Here is a 20,040-nt window from a genome sequence, read left to right as displayed (position 1 = left end):
TTATTACATGCTAGGAAGTATTTATAGCAGCTGGACAGTGTATGTGGGATTCATATAAAACAACAGCGCCCATGGTCATTGTCGCCCAGTTTAACAATATGGTTCATTTCAAACAGAAAAAGCTACATCAGGCTCCAGCAGGATCAACTCATCGTTACTGTTCATCTCCTCGTGGATTTCATGAAGAAAAACACTGAATAAACTCGGAAGGTATACAATATGTTTTATATAACTAACTAGCCCATACAAATCTACTGCTGTTTATCACTTCAGAGCAGAAGCCCTGCTGTGGTCTCCTCTGCAGTTTTGCTTTCAGTTCTCACTCAAACCACTCCGCAGTTTGTCTTCCGTTCGACACAACAGAAAATGTAAATCAGAGAAAGGCGAGTCAATGAGCGTTCAGCAGTGAAGCCTGTCAATGATTAATAGTGACGGATTGGAGCAGAAAAGAAACACCACTCCCTGAAGAAACCCTTGTGATGCTGAGATCAGGGTCAAACAGTACTTTGAAGTATGTCGTTACTTACTTACTCATACTTAACCCAGTTTGGTAAATTATATCATAGGAGAGTGACGCCATCATCAACCTGAAACCAAAGTTCTCCCCGCAAAGAAAAAGTGTGCAGATTACATAAAGAAAGTAGGCTAACGGTTTTGCTTCTCTCCATTACCTCGACTTTTCACTTCAGGCTCTGCTGTGCTGCTCCACAGAAATATTTAAAGGACTGCACCAAGTTTTTTTTATTTATATAGAGACCAGCAGAGTGATTCATCTGTTCATCCAGGTTTCCCAGGTACATTATTCATCCTTCAGTCCATATAGCACACTAACATACCGGTCCATGTTGACATGTTGACAGACTGTAGCATCTCTCAGAGCTTCAGACGCTGCACGGAGGACATGTAAGATGACCAAGAGGCATTTTAGATACAGATCTACTAAGAAAACTAATCATCACTATTCAGTGTTTCGGGTTCACCGTTTCGATGAAACACAGTTTTCCATTACTTGTAATTGTATTAAGTATGTCGAACAATTTCACCAACAGCGTGTGTTTTGGAAAACTAGCTTCAGTTTGTCGCTGAAAAACAGGACATTTTCCTCCGAAGCAGGAACCTCTCAGGTTTCTTGGACAGGCCTTTATGTTCTGTTGTTCAGGAATGTTCTGATCCGTTCCTCATTTCAGCAAAAAGGTTCAGAAAAACACTATAAAGCATGGTTTGTGAAGCCCTTTGTTATAGATTTAAAAAAGAAACTCAATTTACTGAGTTTTGTTTTTTTATAAATTTTCATTGTTTTTGAGTTTCACATTGGACAAAAAAAAAAGAAGAAGCTATTTTCTATCTCTTACGCATGATTATAAATGACTGGAAATATTTGTAAAAGCTCTGAGAAGATAAACGGGGAACTCGTCCTTTAAGACCTCGACAAAGTCAAAAGTAATTTAGATTCAAGAGTCTCGTTCTGGGTCAACTTCTCTCCTAATTTTATTGACACTGAAGAGTTGGAGGTCAGAGAGAGCAAGACGAGCTCCCTCAAGACTTCCTCCCTTTTTCTGTGTGTCTTTGAAAAAAGTAAATGCGAATGTCCAAGTTATCCAACTGCTGAGCTCTCCTCATTAATCACACAGAAAGCAGAGGAACCAGGGGGAGCTGTCCTACATCCCAGGGACACGGACACGGACACGGACACACACACACACACACACACACACACTAACTGGGACCATCATAAATAACAGCACAAAACCTTTTTAAATAAGGCTGTAGCATTACTCAACACTTGACTGTGTTCAGCTCGGCTAAAATAAGAGCACGAGGAGACAGAACAATACAGGAGCTGTTGAATGGACAGCAGTGATGGTTTTGTCCTATGCGTATGTTAGTGGCCTGGAGTCTATGCAGTGTTACTCAGAACTTAATCTGACTTTGTTATGTGATGACAGATAAGTATGGAGGGCAAATATGATGCCAGCTGTGATGCTGAAGTGTTGTTCATCGCATCCAGCCACCCACAGAAACATGTTGTCATCTAGAGCCGGTTTAACTTTAACTTCCTTAAACATCTGCGTCTTCCTGCTTAATGTCACCTCGGACGAACTGATTTCCTTTCCTAAAATTGGACAAGAGACTGCACGAGCAAGATATTCAGCATGACTAATCAATGTTGCAGTGTTATATAATCTGAAACGTGTCTTGCATATCTCTATTAGCTCCAAATTTGGTGATTTCAGGGTGAGACTGCGCTGATGAAACGCTCTCAAAATAAAGGCTGAGAATGTCAAAAATGTGCAGTGATCAGGCTAGAAAAAAAAAAAAGAAGGCCAAAACAAAACAAAAACAAAAGGTCTGTTATGGTGTCATTTTTTCCGGACAGTAGGCATGTGGCAGCGGACGTGTGAAACCATCTCACCCAGGGTAAACACAAAACTGTTTTGGCAGGTCGTTCAGTCTGGGGATTAATTCCCAGGGAATAGATGCCTTTCCAATAAGATATTTGTTGGACAAGGGACAAAAATGTTTCCGTATGACGACAAAAATAAAATCTGACATAGAGGGATGGCGGCGGTCCTTCAGAAATAAACGAGGCGGGAGAGACAAACCAGTGCTGAAATAGTATTTTTATTAAATACTTTCAAGATCCAAGTTTGAAGAATAACAAAGCTATGATGAAGACCAACTAACACTCAGACAAACACTTGATAGTCGTCAATTCATGGTTGTATTTCATTGTACATCATGATCATGCAAAAAAACTCCAGCATCCATGTGAAGGCTGGGGGAGAAAGCGCAGCCCAATAGTATATCATTACAACGCAGGGAAAACGCTAACATCGAGGGCCTCATACCAAGCTACGGCTCCTGAATCCTTTTTTTTTTTTAAATTTTGCATTTTTTTGTTTTTTAAATATTTTTCATGTCACCTATTCAACATTCTGGACGGAGGAAATTCTTATTTCAAAAGATGCAAATATCATATATTAACACTAGGCTCCATCCTTATTCAGGTAGGTACATGGTAGAAATGCGTAACTGAAACATGCATATAACTAGGTCTCCCGCTCTGGTTCAACAGTGTAGGTCACAAAACCTACACACCCACACCAACTCTTTCTCTCTGACTCTCAAAACTCCTCTCAACTGAGCAGGCACGATTTAAAACCACCAAGGGTAGATTACAATAATAAATAATTTAGTCCTGATCAATCTATGATCATTCAATCTGTAGTTTTGTGTTGTCTTTACTTTCTCCCTCTTTTCCCTTTTTTTACTTTCTTTCTTTTTTGATTTTTTTTTCCTGTGTGCGAGGGAGAGTGCAGAACTCCAGCTTGGCAGATCGGCAAATTACCAAACGACAAGTTAACAGCAACAGCGACGACAACAAAAAAACTCAAACCAGTAACACGGGAACAGAGAAACAACAGAGAGAGGTACAACTAAACATCTCAAGAGCAGGGACTTGTGGGTACACCGGGGAGAGGAGGAGCAGATATTTGGAGGAGGGGGCGGAGAGAGAGGGGGGTGGGGTTTAAGATACAACTGTCGCTGGATGGATGGAGACAATTAAGCAGCACAGCAAGGGTGGCACCGTGGTCACACAGTAGTGGTGCAGATATGTTACAAAGACTAAACACACCACCAGGCGCGTGCGTGTGTGTGTATGTGCATTTGTGTGTGTGTGTGTGTGTGTGTGTGTGTGTGTGTGTGTGTGTGTGTGTGTGCGTGCGTGCATATGATATGAAGAGATGGCTCACAGCATTGTGGAATTAGGAGTTAAGGAAACTATGATGAAGGTTTTCATATTTTAAAAACTCATAGTTGTTGGGAAGAGGGGTCAAACTATTTTCAACCTTTTATTTCTTTAATTCCCCGTCTTCAAAAACAGTCTTACGGCCATGGGACTAGAGCTGGTAGCCTACATGAGAGTGTGTGTGTGTGTGTTCATGTTTGTCGAGAATAATCAAAAGCTACCAATATCTCGAGGAAGTATTTTCAAGGAGGCAAATCGAAGTCTCTGAGGAAAATGTTGCTCCTAAACTAGCTCAGGGGTCACAGAGGTCATGGGGTGGTTGCTATACCCAGATGCACAGGATGAGTGTCTCTTAGATACATGTACATATATTACACTTTTCTACATATATCTATACATACACTGTATTTACACAGTGATTATAAACAAACCAGGCCCTTGCAGAAAGCAGGAAAAGGAGCGGGAGGGACGGTTAAAAGAGGGAATGGTTAAAGAGAGAGGGTAAACGGGGAGAGAGCAGGAAGGGGTGGATGAGGGAGAGGCGGCGGGCAAACATGCAAAACGCAGACGCCTTTCCCGGCCCAGTCTCTCCCTCCACTGCATACAGACACAACAGAACGTGTTATCACGCGCAGGTTAGCTTTTAAACTTGCACAGTAAAATCCCTCTTTTTAAAAACTCAGCTGCATTAAAAAGGAGCCTTGAATGTAGGATCTGTCAGACAACAACAACAACAAAAAAAAAAAAAAAAAAGAAAAGGCTCCGGTTTTTCACAGGAACGCAAAGGGAACAGGACGGTAAAAACACAACAAAACACATAACCTCAAATCAGACGCCCCCCCCGCCCCGCCCCAATCCCACGACAATACGATTTTCCGTTCTGTTGGAAAACAAGCACACAAACGAAAACACATAAACACATAAAAAGCCTAAAGTTCTACACTTTGGTGCTTCATGTTTTTGATATCAAGTTTCTCTCATCATCAAGTTCTCTGACTGAGCCCACTTGATTTTTTTCCCTCTTTAATTCAGTGGGGGAAAATCTCCCTATGTGTTTACATCAACGTCCGGGTAAAGAGCACAACACTTTCTACCCGGTAACCCCTACAATGCCAAAAATGTGTCCAAAATCTCAGCTGCTAACTTCACACTCCTCTCTGTTCCTCCCTTATAAGATAGTGAATATAAATGCTTGGTTGGGTTTTGGTGGTTTCTGGTACATCTAGTCATAATTTACACAGTATATTCATAACTCATACTCATAAACTGTCACAAGTTCAACTGTAAATCCTCTCCTCCCCCAGGACGTCTCATCTCGCGCGGGCAGAAAAAAGATGGCTGCCAGGGGAGGGATAGAGGGCAAAGACGCGCCCTCCAATCAGGCGCCAGATGCATGCATCATCCCATGGGGGCGGTGTCTTGTGTTCAGCCGGCCCCCAGCAGGTCAAAGGAGGGACAGGATTGGTTGGTTTCGTGGAGAGGGATGCGATCTCGCCCGGCCGGGCTCCTGGCACTAGCCAATCCACGCAGAGGACGTGCCTCTTAAACACGCTCGCTGAAAAAAACTGCCCCCCAAAACACACACTCCAGTAGACTGGAGGCTCAGGACCACTGGGAGGGGGGGAGGGGGGAAATGAGTTAATTAGGTTCTGTTTTTGGCATGACAATTCAGTGGTGGCAAGAGGAAAAAAATTTCATATAGTGGCTTTAAAACTAGTTGATTTCACCATTTTTGTGGAAGAGTGTGTGTGTGTGTGTGTGTGTGTGTGTGTGTGTGTGTGTGTGTGTGTGTGTGTGTGTGTGTGTGTGTGCCGATTACCTGATCACTGTAGTGGTGCAGCAGGCGCTCCTGAGCAGTGGAAGTGAACATTGAGCCACTTGCCATCGCGACGATGCCACACCCTGGTCTCCTCTGATTGGCTGGAACGAGGGAGGCCCGTGGAGTCCACAAACTGTGTGAGCCGGATGTAGGCGATGCACGCCGCATCCTCACCGATCAGGTGCACGTGTGGGTTGAGCAGGGTGGTGTGCACGGGCTTGCTGTTCTTGCTCAGCACTGGAAAAAATAAACAGAGACACATTCATTCATTAATCCTTCAATACCGTCTGTGGTCAACTACACAGACCCGTGGAGTTTTAACAGCAATGTCTTTGCTTCTTTTCTGTACGTTAATGTCCCTGTGCTACATGAAAGGTGGTATTTAAAATCAAATGTATTATTATAAGAATGAAAACAGACACCAGCTTCAACTGATTCAAAATGCATCCATGGCTGCTCAAGCAGAGAAATACAATCACAGCTATGATCTATTTTAGTGCAACTCTGAAAACGCTGCAGAGAGATGGGGCAGGAAAACTCATGAAGGGAAACCGTTACAAAAGTAGAAAAACTCTTAAAAAACTAGAAAAACAAAAACAGCTACACTGATCAATTCATCATTCTTTCATTAATTTAGAGAAAATTCATCTGCAACAATTTTGATAGTCGATTAACCAAATGTGACAATTTGTGGCTTTGTGATCGAAAACAATTACATAACAAAAGCACATGGCAGATCAATGTATAATGAAAATAATAACTAAGAGTATAAGTTGGGATATTTCAGTGGCTGCTGTCAACCACAAAAGACAAATTTACCTGATATTTACCAAAAGCTGACAAGACTCTGTGGTGCTCTTCTTCCCATCTGAGAGCAAACCTCACCCAGCAGGTTTTCAGAGCAGAAAAAAATAAAGAGATGAATTGCTTGTGCGCAAGAGGAGACTCACAGTTTTCAAAGTAGAACTTGTGAAAGTCCATGCCCTCCACCAGGTTCCCCAGGGCCTCGGGTTCAAAAGAGGTGAGTCCAGGATCACAAATCCTCCTGAGGAAGAAGAGGAGGTGGGCGAGAAAGTGAAAGAGTGGGAGACGGAGAAACAAAGACCAGAGAGTCGTGAGAAAGCAAGAAAAGGAACAATAAGAACAAAAAATAAAATAATAAAAAAAATCACTACAAACAGTTGTACTTACGTGTAGGCATCAAAATCTCCATTGTTGATCGCTTCAATCAGCTGCTCCGTTATCTTGATGATCTCCTGTTTACGGGCTACAGAACGAACAGGAGAGAGACACACACAGATGGTGAATGATGAGAAACCACTTGAGAGGGTGAGACAACAATTAACTATGTTGTGGTTTTGCTTGATGAAATTTTCTCTCATCACTTTAGCTCCTGCTTTCCTTCAGGCTCTCTTCCTCTGCTGCTACAGCTCGACACTCCTCTTTAACCTCATCAGTCTGTCTGCCGCGGCGGCTTCCTCACTGCGACTCGACCTCGTCACTGTCTGTCGCTTCTCACCTTCTGCACAACCCAGAAACTGACTGAACGCTACAAGGTCCTCTTACTAGCTTTACCCAGAGCTTTCAACCTCAGCTCCTGTTTTGACGAGACCGAAGCTTCATGCATAATGACAACTGACCTAGCTCCACGACATGAGCGAACTATCCCCTGAGGAAGACCACGAGATGCGTTTGAAAGCTCGTCCATCTCTCGCCAAAGTAAATTAACCGTTTCAAGACCTGAACATGATTCAAGCCAAGTGTGTGATACATGATCTGCTTCATTTCAAGATGCTTCTAAGTCTTGAAACAGGAGAACATGACCTGAAAATAAAGATTCAAAGCCTGACTAAATGGCTTGTCATGGTGGACGTCATTTCCTGCCTGCTCTTCTTCATTCTGGAGGAAAAACCTGCTGTTTCAGAGACGTGAGCTTTCAGCGTGCAGCAGCTACAGTGAGTAGAGGGCAGGGAAAAGCTGAGGTACAGTTAGTCCAGTTGTGTTCTTACTCTGCTTAGTGTTGCTTTTAGCAGCGACAGTGTTGCTCCCTAGTGGAGCGGCAGGCATGGAGGACTGTGAGAGCTCAGACTCGGGGCAGGAGCTGTTGCCTGTGCTGTTCCATGCCATGCGCTTTACGTCATGCGGTGGTACTGAAACACACAACGGATGGTCAACAAACACAAACGACATGGATGGATGACAAGAAGACAGAAACGCACACATGTGATCATCCACACGCACACACACACAGACACACACACATCCACATCCACACATCCACACACACACACACACACACACACACACACACACACACACACACACACACACACACACACACACACACACCATGCAACCACAGCTCATGCAGTTAAACAAAAGTGCCAAAACTGAACAAGAGACAAAGATGACGTGGGTTAGTGTTCAGCAGAATGAGTGAGGCATAAACAACACTCAGAGTTAGTGTGGGTTTATGACAGACATGCAGATGGGTAACATGAGGACAGGATGGCAGCTGGAAGCGAGATCAGTGCAGCTCTGATCGTGATGCTGCGTGATGTGGAAGTCATTTAACTGCCTGCTCTGCTCACATCTACTCTGCTCTTAATGCTCGTATACATTAACAACAGCCTCCTCTGATGAACTGCAGCGCCCGGCAAAGAAAGGATCGAAAGCCGTTGTTTGTTATTAGCTCATGTTATGCCTGTGGGGGAACTTAGCATGGTCAGGAAAGGAAGGCGGGAGTGGAGAAAGGTCACAGGAAAGGCAGAGTAGAGAGGGGAAGGAGATCAGACCGTCCTTTAGTGCAGGTGTGTCTGACGAGAGCAGCAGGACGAGGACAAGAGGTCAAGAGATGAGAGGAAAGATTAGAGTGCGGAGGGAGGGAGGATTTGTGAGAGGAGACAGGAGGACGAGAAAAGAAAGTAGCTGAGAATGGTGCTTAAAGAGAGAGAAATGGAGAATGAATCGGAGAGAGGATTAAAAAACGTAACGGAGAATAAAGCATTAGAGTGGGGGAGAAAATGTGAGGACGAGAGAGAAACACGATGCTCTATGGTGTGCATGGTTCCGGGGCCCTGTCAGACTGGGAGGCTGGTTTAGGACACACAGCTGCAAGGTAAGCAATGCTTCCTCCAGCTGGAGCTGTCACATTAGGAGGACAAGGGGATAGATGCCGTGATCACCAAGAAACACACATACAGACACACACACACACACACACACGAACACACACACACACACACACACATTTCAGGGTTCCCACAGTGGCCCTGATGAAAAAATTTCTACGACTTTTTTTTATGACTTTCCAGAATGAGGTCAAAGTGCCTCTGTAACCGGAAAAATTAGTCCCTTCTGTTTTTTAAAGTTTGTTGTGAACACAGAGAGGTGAGGCAGTGAAGGTGTGGTCTTGCTCCTCATGAGTGAGCAAACAATGTACAGAACAATGGACATAAAGGGCAGGAAATAACTGTATGTTGTAGGTATATAAGACAAGTCGTAAAATGGTAAATTAATATTCTGTTTTATAACAACTTGGCTCTTACTTTTGTAGTTTTAGACTATTAGGTTTAATAACATTGTATTAAAATTAAATGCTGAGATCTGGGTAACAGGGCAAAAAACACTAATGGTGAGACAATCACACATAATGTAAACTACAGATTTATTGATTGGGTATCAAAAGATGCATCTGATCCTTATTAAATCCTCAGAGAGTTTATAGTGTAGAGGTATTTTAAAGCTTTATTGTGATGATTAAAATCATCATACCTTATTTGTATTTAAAAACTGGTTCAAATATGGGGGTTTTCTTTTAAATGTTTCAGTAACGAACCAGCTAACCGTGAATAACTCTGTACTTTTGGTTTAAGGACGTGTTGCTCAAATAACAACTGCAGAAAAATGTTATGCTCTGAAGCATTGAAAACTTCAGACTTCTGCCACATCATCAACAACAACTGAGTTATTGGGACACAAAGGACACAGTCCTGGGGGCTTGTTTAAAACTTGTCTGACTGCTTGTGTTTCTTGCCTCGTCAGAAATCTTTTTAGTGACCCTCGTGATCCCAGATCTCACCAATCAAAATGGTGGGTAAAATGTTATTTTTAACACAGGGATGATGTCCAAAACTACAAAAATAACATCCAAATTGGAATAAAGTGGAATTTGCCCCTCGAATAAATCAAAACCAATATCAATCAGTATCAAATTCTATGATGTTCCCTGAGCTTTCCTTGAGAATTTTCTGGATTTCCCTGAATAGAAAATCTAAAATCTAAAATCTAAAATCAAACATAAAAAAATCAAGAATATTTGAAAACCAGTGGGAACCCTCAAAAAGCTTGGTGGATCAGAGTGAGGGAGCTCAGAGATGTAAGACGTCATTGCCGGTACATAAAGCCAGGGGGGAGTGGGGGGTGGGTGGGGGTGTTAGGTCCTTGCCAGGGGCAACCGTATGGTTTCTGGTTGCCATGGATAAACTTACTGGCAGGTGAGCTTTGAGGTGAGGGCAGAAGTGGGGGCATCTCCTCTGTGGCGCTGCTCTGACTCAGCGCCGAACTGTCCGCTAGAACACACACACAAAACGCAGCCAGACACACAATAAATACACACACATACACATACCACAGGCACACAGTCGAGTCAGAAGAGTGTGAGAGACACGTGTTTGCATCTCAGCACGCCTGTCAGTCACAACAGTCAAATACACACACTTCACTAGATGGGAGACAGAGAAAGAGAGAGCGGATAAGAACAGGAAAAAGGGAATAAAACACTAGAGTACCTTTCCTACCTTTCATTTCCTCCTCGTCGTTGGTGGCGTTGCTCTCTGTTGATCCCTGGAGTGCAGAGAGACGAACACAAAGACACTGAAACTAAAAAAGCCAGGATCTAGACCAACAGGCCTGAGAATGAAACAGCAGAGTGAAGCTCTGCCTCTCATTCAAACAGAACACAGGTCTCACCTTGACTCCATCGGGAGGGTTGTGCACCACCGTGCTCTGCGATTCCTGCGATGCAGAACAGAAGAGTTAGTCCGACACGTCACAATCCTGAACCAGTGCCTCTCAACTGGCTTCAAACTGGGCCCCTTGTTTTACCTCAGCTCTGGTGACACAACCTAACATATTATGTCTTTCCTGGCAGTTGGTTTGTCCCATAAACTTGCAAGTGCACTGTCAGGGCTATGGCTGGGAGATTAATCAATATTATCATTTAATTATTATCAGGACTGCAGCTAATGATTCATTTCTTTATCAATGAATCAGCCATTTATTTTCTCAGTTAATGTTATTGATTGTTTGGTCTATAAAATCCCAGAAAAATGCTCATCAGAAACCCAAAGGTATTTATTTTACCGTCAAAGATAAGGACAATGATAAATATTTACATCTAAGAGGCTGAAACCAGTGAATTTATGGCATTTTCACTTAAAAATGACTCTGACTATAATTGATTTATTACCAAGATTGGTGAAGATGAATTTTTGACTTTCACTTCATCGTGCACTTCTCTTAAAACAAATCTTTAAGCTAGTGAAACATTTTATCTGAGACTGGAACTAACAGATGTTTTATTCATCGACTGATTACCCCTTAATTTTTATAATTATTCAATTAATTGTTTGGTTTACAAATACCAGATAAATGGCTCAAATTCTCAATTTCTCACAAATGACGTGTTCATGTATCTTGTTTTACATAAAAACAGCCCAAAACCCAAATATAGCAGTTTACAACAATATAAAATAGAGAACAGCAAATCCTCGCACAGGAGGAGCTGCTACCAGAGAAAGGGCGGCATTTTCCATTGAGAGCCATTGAGTTAAACGACTAATCAATAATCGAAATAATTGCTTTTGGTCGATCAACTAAGCGGGTTTTTTTTTTTAATCTAATGTAATACATAAAAGTGAGAAATTTCCATAACATGAAAACTATTCTTATTAACACTGATTATAACCTGATCACCCAGCCCTACTCATGGCCTATTTTGGGGTCCGGCACCACCTGTTGAGAAGCACTAAACCAAACCAGACCAGACAGAATTATCCACACCACACCACTACTACATGTGAAATGTAATGCATGCTAGTAAAGCATCTTATAACCACAACATGCTTGTACTGGGTGTGAGGATAAAGTTTGGCAGTATGATAAGGATGTCGATGAGGTTGTTAATGAAGGCATGATAAACAGGTTAGTGAGTACGATGGCTGGATGGACGAGAAGAGTTGGATGACAAAGTAAGATGTTAGGATGGATGGTTGCAAGGCCGTGTTGACTTTAATGGGGAGGTTGAAGGATAGCTGGTTAATCATGGCAGGGAAGGATTATATACAGAGAATAACACAGAGGCCATTACATGATAACACTAAACTTTGCTTGGATATCAGCAGCTGTAGCTCTGAACCAGGACTTTACAGTTCTCTGTGCTGCCACTTTAGAGGCACATAATCCTGAAGACAAGGTCATGCTCCTTAGAAATCTGAAAGGTGCATATGTGCAGCCTGAGATTTGAAATAATTTCCCAAAAAAGTGTTTTATCTGCTTGATTTAGTCAGGAACACATGTGCACCTTAGGGAGGGAGGGAGAGGGGGGTAAAATGGCCAGAGGATGGGTACTGCCGGGACAGGGAATGTCACGGTGCAACACCTCCTGGATGGTAGATGAAGGATGACAAGCAGCGACTATGACAATGGAGGATGAGGCACAACGGGCTACTATGCAACTACTGGGTGGGTGGTTGTGGTGGTGGGGGGGTTAAGAGGCGGGGACCGACACTGCGGCGGCCTACTGTACCATCTGGGCGTTGGTTGCCATGTTGGTGTCTTTCAGGGCATTGATGGCGCTCACTATACTGTTCTTACTGTTGTTGGTAGAAGGCTGGGACGAGAACGCAAACACTCAAAGTGAACACATACGTTACAGACACGCACACATACACACACACACACACACATAGATGCATTAGAATTATACGCCTTTTAGGGAACGGGGCTAATTGGTGGTGGAGGCTCCCAGGCTGTTGAGAGCTAACAGGGTAAATGAGAGGGTGAGTGCCACAGAATGGCCTCTAGATCATCCTTTTTACTGCCTCACTAACCCTCTATGCCTCCGCCACTTAACTGCACAGAGAGACCCCTGGGGCAGAGGAGAAAGAGAGGGAGGCAGGAGGCAGGAGAGAGAGGAGAGAGATGCTTAGTAGTAGCAGAGAATGATGGAGACTGCTCGTGAACCTCTGACAGAGACCCACTAAAAGGTGAAAGAGTAAAACCAATATAGAAAAAGAATTAACTGATAATAACACAAAAGAATATGACGAACTGTATAAAAAAATTAAAATTAAAAAATTAAAAAAACTTGTTTTTTTAAACTTGGAATTGTGGGGTCTAAAAAACAGGCCACAGAAGGCTGAGAAGCCCTGAGGTAAAAGCCTCTATAGAAATGAACAAGAAATTTCAGCCAAAAAAACAAGACCTTGAAAACCAAACAAACGTCATTACTGTATGAAAAAGATACCGCTTGAAATAAATAATACAAGGAAAAGAAAGTGAGTGAGCTGAGAAGAGACCGTGAGAGGCACAGAAAAAGAACAGAAGGTAGAAAAAGGGGGTCAGCTAACAGAGGAGAGACAGGACACGATGTAGCAGAACAAAAGAGGGCAGAGAGGTGACGAGACAACCTTACCTTAGCAGAATCTGACTTCTTGTTGAGTAAACTTTTGCATGCTGTATTTAAAAAAAAAAAAAAAAAAAAAAAAAAAAAAAAAAAAAAAAAAAAGGATAGAAAGGGAGAGAAAAGGGAAGGTAACTGAGTTTTACTGTTGACGACAGCATCCATTAAATCCATCCCAATCTTTTTAGAAACCCACAACATGAGCAAAAAATCTGAATCTACAATTTGTCATATCTACGTAACCCCCACAACCTGAGCCTTTGTGACAAAGTAAGCCTAGATGTTGTTAGAGAATAACATGCATTTAATGGATTTCTTTGGCATTTTTTTCCTCCCTTGGCTGTACAGGTTGCTACACTGCAAAACCCATTCACATCATGAGTCCATTCATTGCCATCTGGGGATAAAAGAGAAACATGAGAGCAAAGTAAACTTCCTCAATCCATTTCCTGTCTAGAAGGCCCAAGCAGATCTAAAAAGAGAGTGATGGTCAGACTCAAACTGCCGCCAGGACTGATGGTGATGAGCTAGGTTAATGTAAATCATTGATTTCCTTTAAGGGCCCCAGTCACTTTTCCTCTTAGTCTAAAGCTCTCAACTGTCTGTTGCTTCCTTTTCTCTCATTTTCTTCTGACACACACGTTCCAAAAATCTTATCTTGTGTTTCTTACCTTCCAATAAGAAATGGGAGAGGGAGAGCGGGGGAGAGAGGGGAGGGAGGGTTGAAAGAGACGGCTTTGTATTTCAGTATAAGAGTGGAGATAAGGGGCACAGCATTTACAGCAGCAAACAATATCAAGAGACAACTCATGCTCCTTAATCTCGGCTGTTGCGTCGTTATGCAGCTTCTTTCTTGGCCTGGCCATGCAGCATCCAAAGAAAAATATATTAGATAAAATAAAATACGTTTTCATTCCAAAATCCAGGGAAAGGAGAGCTGATTGTTCAGAGCACAAACATCTGCTCTTCATTCGACTAAATCTTCTACCAAACAGCCACCAGGGTGCTAATTGTGACAGCATGGGACCACCGTGTTCATATGCTCTCTAAATACAAACCTTCCCTCCTCCACTCAAGAGAATGATCGCCACTGCCACATGACAGGATGACTAAAGTCAAGATGACCCACAGCAGGGAGGGCTGCACCACCACTCAAGCAATATGCTAGCTCGATGATGATCAGGGAAGGATGTATTGGAAAGCAACAGAAGGTGTATCTCCCGGGAACATTTTACAGGATATAACCACACAGGACACCCACATGCGAAAGGTAGCAAGGCAAACACCTTTCTAGGAACATACAGAAATGCTTCAAACGCACACTTCTGTCACATTTTGCTATAATGTCATTTAAAAAGGGAACATCATGAGCAAACTGCCAAGCCTTGCCTCAGCCATACTCTACAGAGAAGTGCAGGGAAGCAGTTGTAGTCAAAAAAAAAAAAAATAGTGCCAGGATTTGTGGTGATGAGTGACATCATCAGAGGATCAAAAAACAAACACACACAAAAAAATAAGCTATTAAAAGGAAGGAGGAGAGCTGAGGAGTCCAGTTTGGAGTGATGATGTCAAACATGATATTCACAAAAACTTACAAACAGGCAACTTGGTCCAGTGTCACTGAGGAAGCCCTCATTTGGAGGGCTCTACCTGACAGTCAAACCACCACAAACACCCTGATACTCAGCGCACCAATCACACACTGCAGGAGTAACCACTGAGGTCATCTTCCCTGTCACATTTTACCTTTATCCTGCCTACACACAGATCCTAGTAACTTATTAGGAGATCTATGCACACTGCAGAGCAAAGAAGATTCTCTCATCTGAAAAGGGTGACAAGGAAGCCCATCTGCTCTACACTGTTTCTAATGTACTCAATCCATGGAGCCACCATCGGAATCGCCGACCTTTACCACCCATCCCCACCCAGCAGGATGAGAGCCAAGTCTGATTTTAGTACTTTCAAAGTAAAGGAATCCTTCCCTCCGTCCACGGTGAAATAAGTGATGGGAAGTGTCACCTAGTATTTGACCAATGCAGCGGCAGTCCTGCTGCCACGTTGGCTTGCGGCATTCCTTCGAGGAGGCACGGAGACTTTTTTGAAAGTACTAAAACAGACCTCAGGAGGGGTTGATGAGACATGGGATGCCTTTAACCTCAAGGGATTCAGCAGGAAGGCTGCACAGCGATGATGGTTTCAACAGTTGGCTTTCGTAGCAGCACCAAAGGCAGCCCTCCCATCCTCCGTCTCAACCCCTCCCCTGGCTCCTCAACATCCGCCTTTCCCCTTTCCCCCCACCAGACCCAGGTCTGACGATGGCAGCACGCCAACCCAGCTCTTGCCGGCCCCCTGCAGTGTCAGTTCCCGCCCCCAGGATACATGCCCCTCCTCATCCCCTGCCCCAGTCCACCCTGTGCCCATCCTCGCAGCCCCGGCTGGGGGAGAGCACACGGGTGTAAGGGGTCAGCTGGAAGTCAGGATGGAGCTTGCTAGAAGTGACGACATAACGGATTTGGGAGATGAAATGGGAGTTACAAGGTTGATGCTGAGTGGTGGTGAGGTGTAAATGTAAAAAGTACTGTTAAGTGCAGGTTGAACTCTATCGATTACCTTTAAGTGATGCTGATGTTCATGACTGTGTGCTATAAAATCTGATGTCTTTGCATTAGACCAAAGACAACACACATCCAGAATAACTTAAATGAACAAAATTTGTGTGAGTATGCATGCATATGTGTGTGAATGTTGATGAAGATGCTGGCAGAGGCTGCATGCAGGAGTTTGGGAGTGTGGGAATGAGGGCCCACCCTGTACTATGAACCAAAGACGTAGTTGTGTGTGTGGAGAGGAAGTGGATGGGCGTGTCTCTGGGACGTACCTTCCTGAGCCAGTGAGGCCGTGGAGGAGGCGGCAGCAGCAGAGTTGGTATGCTGCCGGCCCACTATTGGACAGAAATGCTACAGTTGGGAGGGGCTATGCAAATTAGGCAGGTCTATCTTACGCTGTTCAATCATGGGCCTAGAAAGCTACAGGGTGTGCTGGCTACAGCCCAGATATATCACACGGTTTGACAGAAATGGGCTAAAGCGAAGATGTGCACCCCTGTGGTTTCCTAGGCCCAGGGTTGAAATCATTAGCCATCGACTGACCAATTACTTAGGGACTGAGAACAAGGCTTCAACGAAAACAAGTCACTCTCAGCAGACTGAGATTAAAAACACAGAATCTTAGCAGTCACCTGTTTTTATAACACCACACTTGTCCCCAACATAAAAATCTCTTAACAGTCTACGTTTCCCTTTCTCAAACATGCAAACGCTCCACGGGCAGCAGAAGAGAGGGACACACACACACACACACGCCCACACACACACTCAGACACACAAAACACACAGGGAGAAATACATTAGCATGGACAAGGACAAAACTGACACCCACATATAATCTGTTACATGAGAGAATATCACATTTTTAGCCTGCTCACATACATCAGGAAGTAATTTCACTCATAATAATCCATCGTTATCAATACATTATTTCTACCATGACTCGAAGGAACTTCATGTTTCAGTTCTGTTTAATGTCGTAAGCAAGCAAATTCCTGTGCACACACAAAAACAAATTGTTATTTTGAGGATGAGTGGGTGACTGTGCGTGACTGTGTGTGTGTGTGTGTGTGTGTGTGTGTGTAGTGAGGGGGTTAAAAGAGGTGCAGAGGACTCTATCCACTCTCCTTCCTCCACTCCCTCTGCATGTGCTGCGTGGGAGGCTGAGGGCGAAGGGCACACCCACCTGAGAAGTTTCTGGACACCAGCATGGTGGTGAGAATGGCTCCCTGGAGGAGAGGAAGAAGGAGGAAGAAGTGAGGGAAGTATAATAAGTGCAAGGACTTTTGTAATGTTGAACAGGATTTTAGTTTTTGCTCACTGCCTGTTATGTATTTACTTCTAATGGGACAGCAACATTTTTATCTTTCTGTTTTTTTTAGAAACAGTGCCTCCATAAGAGAGCAGCTGTTTTCAACAGCTAAATCCAGTCAAGGCCAAGTGTACGTTTCTATGGGCTATGCACTGTCTCAGACATTTGGACCCCAGTGTATGTCTTATACTGTATTCCTCAATGCACATGAATTGAAATGATGAACAGCTGCTACTTGCTTCATTAGTTTGCATGTGCGGCAATGCAAACTACAGCTGCTACAGCAGTATCCCGTGAAATGTTTCAATATGGCTACTAATACAATACCCGAGTTTCTGTATCGATACCTTAACTTTGAGAAGAATAAATATACATTTCCTACAAACGACTTATTTCAATAAGATCAAAGGAAGGGGCAACAAAATAAGTACATTTAAAAATCTCAATACATTGGACAACAGTGAAAGGAGAAGCAGTAAATCAACAGATTAAAGATGAGTACCTTGAGTTTTCGGCGAGCATTGAACTTGCGGAGACACTCGACAGTTTCCTGTCTGTGCATCATGGATGCCACTGTAGAACGGTGCTGTAGGAAAACAAGAAAATAAAACACATTACAAACTCCTATTTTTTGTGTGAACCTGTTTTCACAGAATCACAGTTACTTCTAGGCCTTAATACAGTAATTCTGTATAGGTAGTGTTGGTTATTCCAATAAATCTCATTAGTCAGTTAGGTGAGTGAATACTTACGCAGACCCATGGGTGTTTGAGGGCCTGTTCGGCAGTGATTCTCTTGGCTGGGTTGATGGTTAACATCTGATTGATCAGGTTCTTTGCCTCTGGAGTCACTGTGTCCCACTCTGGGGAGGGGAACTGAGGAAAATTGAGAAAAAAGTCAATGTGACAGTTGGAAAGGATGGAAGGAAAGGAGAGAAGATTGGAAAGAGTACAGTTTCCTGACGGACTGCTTAGGAGCCTGCATCTGCATGTTCCTGGCTAATCCACACCATCTGGGCACGAGGTCTTGAGTTAATCTGTCAAAATTATGATGAGATGAGAACAAAACTGCTAATTTTCTTTTTGGATTAACAGAACACATGCTCCTGTTCCAGGTCCTTAAACCGTTTTTATTAAGAGTAAATTCCCTACAAACAGGCTGCCTCGGACTTCCCCACTCTCTCGAAACTGAAAAGTGACTTGATTATCCAGAGACTAACAGAGGAGGATACCCCTTCTCTGACCCCCCCCCCTACACACACACACACACACACACGCGCACACACACACACACGCGCGCACACACACACCTCTGCAATGCGTCAGGGAGGCCCTGATAGGATCAATAGCTTTGGACCAACTCTCAATTGGACACTATTAAACATTCAAAAACTGCTTAGCAAACTCCTGCACTGCACCCTTTACAATTATATACCTAACACACACACACACACAGGCAGACAGACAGACACAGCACACTTACATCATATGCCCCAGCTTTGATCTGCTGATAGAGTTTGTGCTGATCTTCATCCCAGAATGGAGGATATCCCACTAACAAGATATAGAGAATAACACCTGGCAGAAAACAAAGCGAAAGAAAGTGAGAAAGATCATGTTACAATACTTAATATAACTTACATAATTTTTCCATCAAATAGGCAAAGCCATTTTATTTATATGCCACATTTCAATACAAGCAAACTCAATGTACTTCACATTAATATGCGCATGACAACAGGTAACATTTGCAGATGTATGTAGTGGATTAAATACAAGAAAATGCAACAATAACAAAATAAAAAAGCATTTTTTTTATCATAATGTCTATTTAAAAGAACCTGGTTATTCCAACACTTCCTGAGTGAGATGCTGTTTATGTGAGTTTCTCTCTGACTCTCTGGCTGGAGGGTTAACAGATTATCTTGCCTCAGTGTTACTGTAACCCATTTACCTTTTGAAAATAATTTTACCTGTAAATGATTCTTTGTAAGGCTGTTGAACTGGTTCATTTGACTAAAGACAAACATGGCCAGAGTTCAGTGTTTGTTTCCCGCGGCTGATTGCCACAGGTTAAATGCCCAAAGGTGTGGCTCAAGACTTACCACAAGCCCATATGTCCACAGGCTTGCCATAGGGGTCCTTCCTCAGGACTTCAGGCGAGAGATAACCAGGGGTGCCCGCAAACCCTGCCCAACAGAAAAAGACAGATTTACTGATGCCTTTTTTATTAAAATTTGGATTCAGATTTTGACACAAATTTTTTGTGTGGGTTTATGAATGGTTCAGATGATAAGGGACCTGCTGGACTCTAATGCAAGACCAGATTATGAGTGCAGAGGCACAAGCAAAATGACCATTAATCATCTTGTCCCCGCTGGAGAGTCAGCCAAATGCTGGCAGCTCGGCTGTTAGCCAAGACACAATGACCTAAGCATGATGTGGAAAGTGTCTGTGAGCCTCTTAAGCAATGTGCACAAATATTCTTCGGCTTCCAAGCAGGCGGATGTATATCTATACGGACCCACTGTATATGAAAGAAGGCCTATTCAGCAGTGACTCGTTTACTTAAGTGTAAAAACTATCCAGTGCTAAACACCCAGACAGAATAACAGATCACGTAATGGGTCCAGCATATTTGATATGTGTGTGTCACTGTTTGTGCTTTCTTACCAAACCAAGCCTGCTGGTCTCCCTGCACTTCAATAGCAAGGCCAAAGTCTGCCAGCTTCACTGCAGCTCCCTTCATCTTACTGGCCAACAACAGGTTCTCAGGCTGAGAGTGAGGGAGAGACACACACATACACACACACACGGTGAAGCAGAATGTAGGACAAGAGATCAAGACAGTGAGAGACAGATAGTG

The 20,040-nt window shown here is 43.3% G+C and overlaps 1 protein-coding gene across 18 annotated transcripts in view; it reads right to left on the bottom strand.

The window, feature by feature from the left end:
* Positions 1–2,603: 2,603 nt before the first annotated feature.
* Positions 2,604–20,040, bottom strand: part of LOC111673541 (calcium/calmodulin-dependent protein kinase type II subunit gamma-like) — a 33,658-nt gene continuing 16,221 nt past the window's right edge. The window contains exons 7-23 of one of the 18 annotated variants that reach the window (XM_023431328.2): positions 19,848–19,950; positions 19,280–19,363; positions 18,658–18,752; positions 17,928–18,050; positions 17,678–17,761; positions 17,050–17,092; positions 16,136–16,198; positions 13,267–13,307; positions 12,379–12,462; positions 10,542–10,586; positions 10,361–10,415; positions 10,061–10,141; positions 7,580–7,720; positions 6,762–6,837; positions 6,521–6,615; positions 5,571–5,807; positions 2,604–5,362 (exon numbers count right to left, since the gene is read on the bottom strand). In XM_023431328.2, the coding sequence (XP_023287096.1) occupies positions 5,575–5,807; positions 6,521–6,615; positions 6,762–6,837; positions 7,580–7,720; positions 10,061–10,141; positions 10,361–10,415; positions 10,542–10,586; positions 12,379–12,462; positions 13,267–13,307; positions 16,136–16,198; positions 17,050–17,092; positions 17,678–17,761; positions 17,928–18,050; positions 18,658–18,752; positions 19,280–19,363; positions 19,848–19,950 (1,446 nt within the window). In that variant the 3' untranslated portion in view covers positions 2,604–5,362; positions 5,571–5,574. The remainder of the gene's footprint in view (positions 5,363–5,570; positions 5,808–6,520; positions 6,616–6,761; positions 6,838–7,579; positions 7,721–10,060; positions 10,142–10,360; positions 10,416–10,541; positions 10,587–12,378; positions 12,463–13,266; positions 13,308–16,135; positions 16,199–17,049; positions 17,093–17,677; positions 17,762–17,927; positions 18,051–18,657; positions 18,753–19,279; positions 19,364–19,847; positions 19,951–20,040) is intronic. The other 17 variants (XM_023431329.2, XM_087169893.1, XM_023431331.2 and 14 more) reach the window with 17 other exon arrangements.

Source organism: Seriola lalandi, unplaced genomic scaffold, assembly GCF_002814215.2.
Source record: "Seriola lalandi dorsalis isolate HSWRI2012SDOR001 ecotype SW California unplaced genomic scaffold, Sedor1 jcf7180002054920, whole genome shotgun sequence".
Classification (NCBI taxonomy): Eukaryota; Metazoa; Chordata; class Actinopteri; order Carangiformes; family Carangidae; genus Seriola; species Seriola lalandi.
The sequence above is the reverse complement of the archived record's forward strand: the minus strand, read 5'-3'. Positions and strand labels throughout refer to the sequence as shown.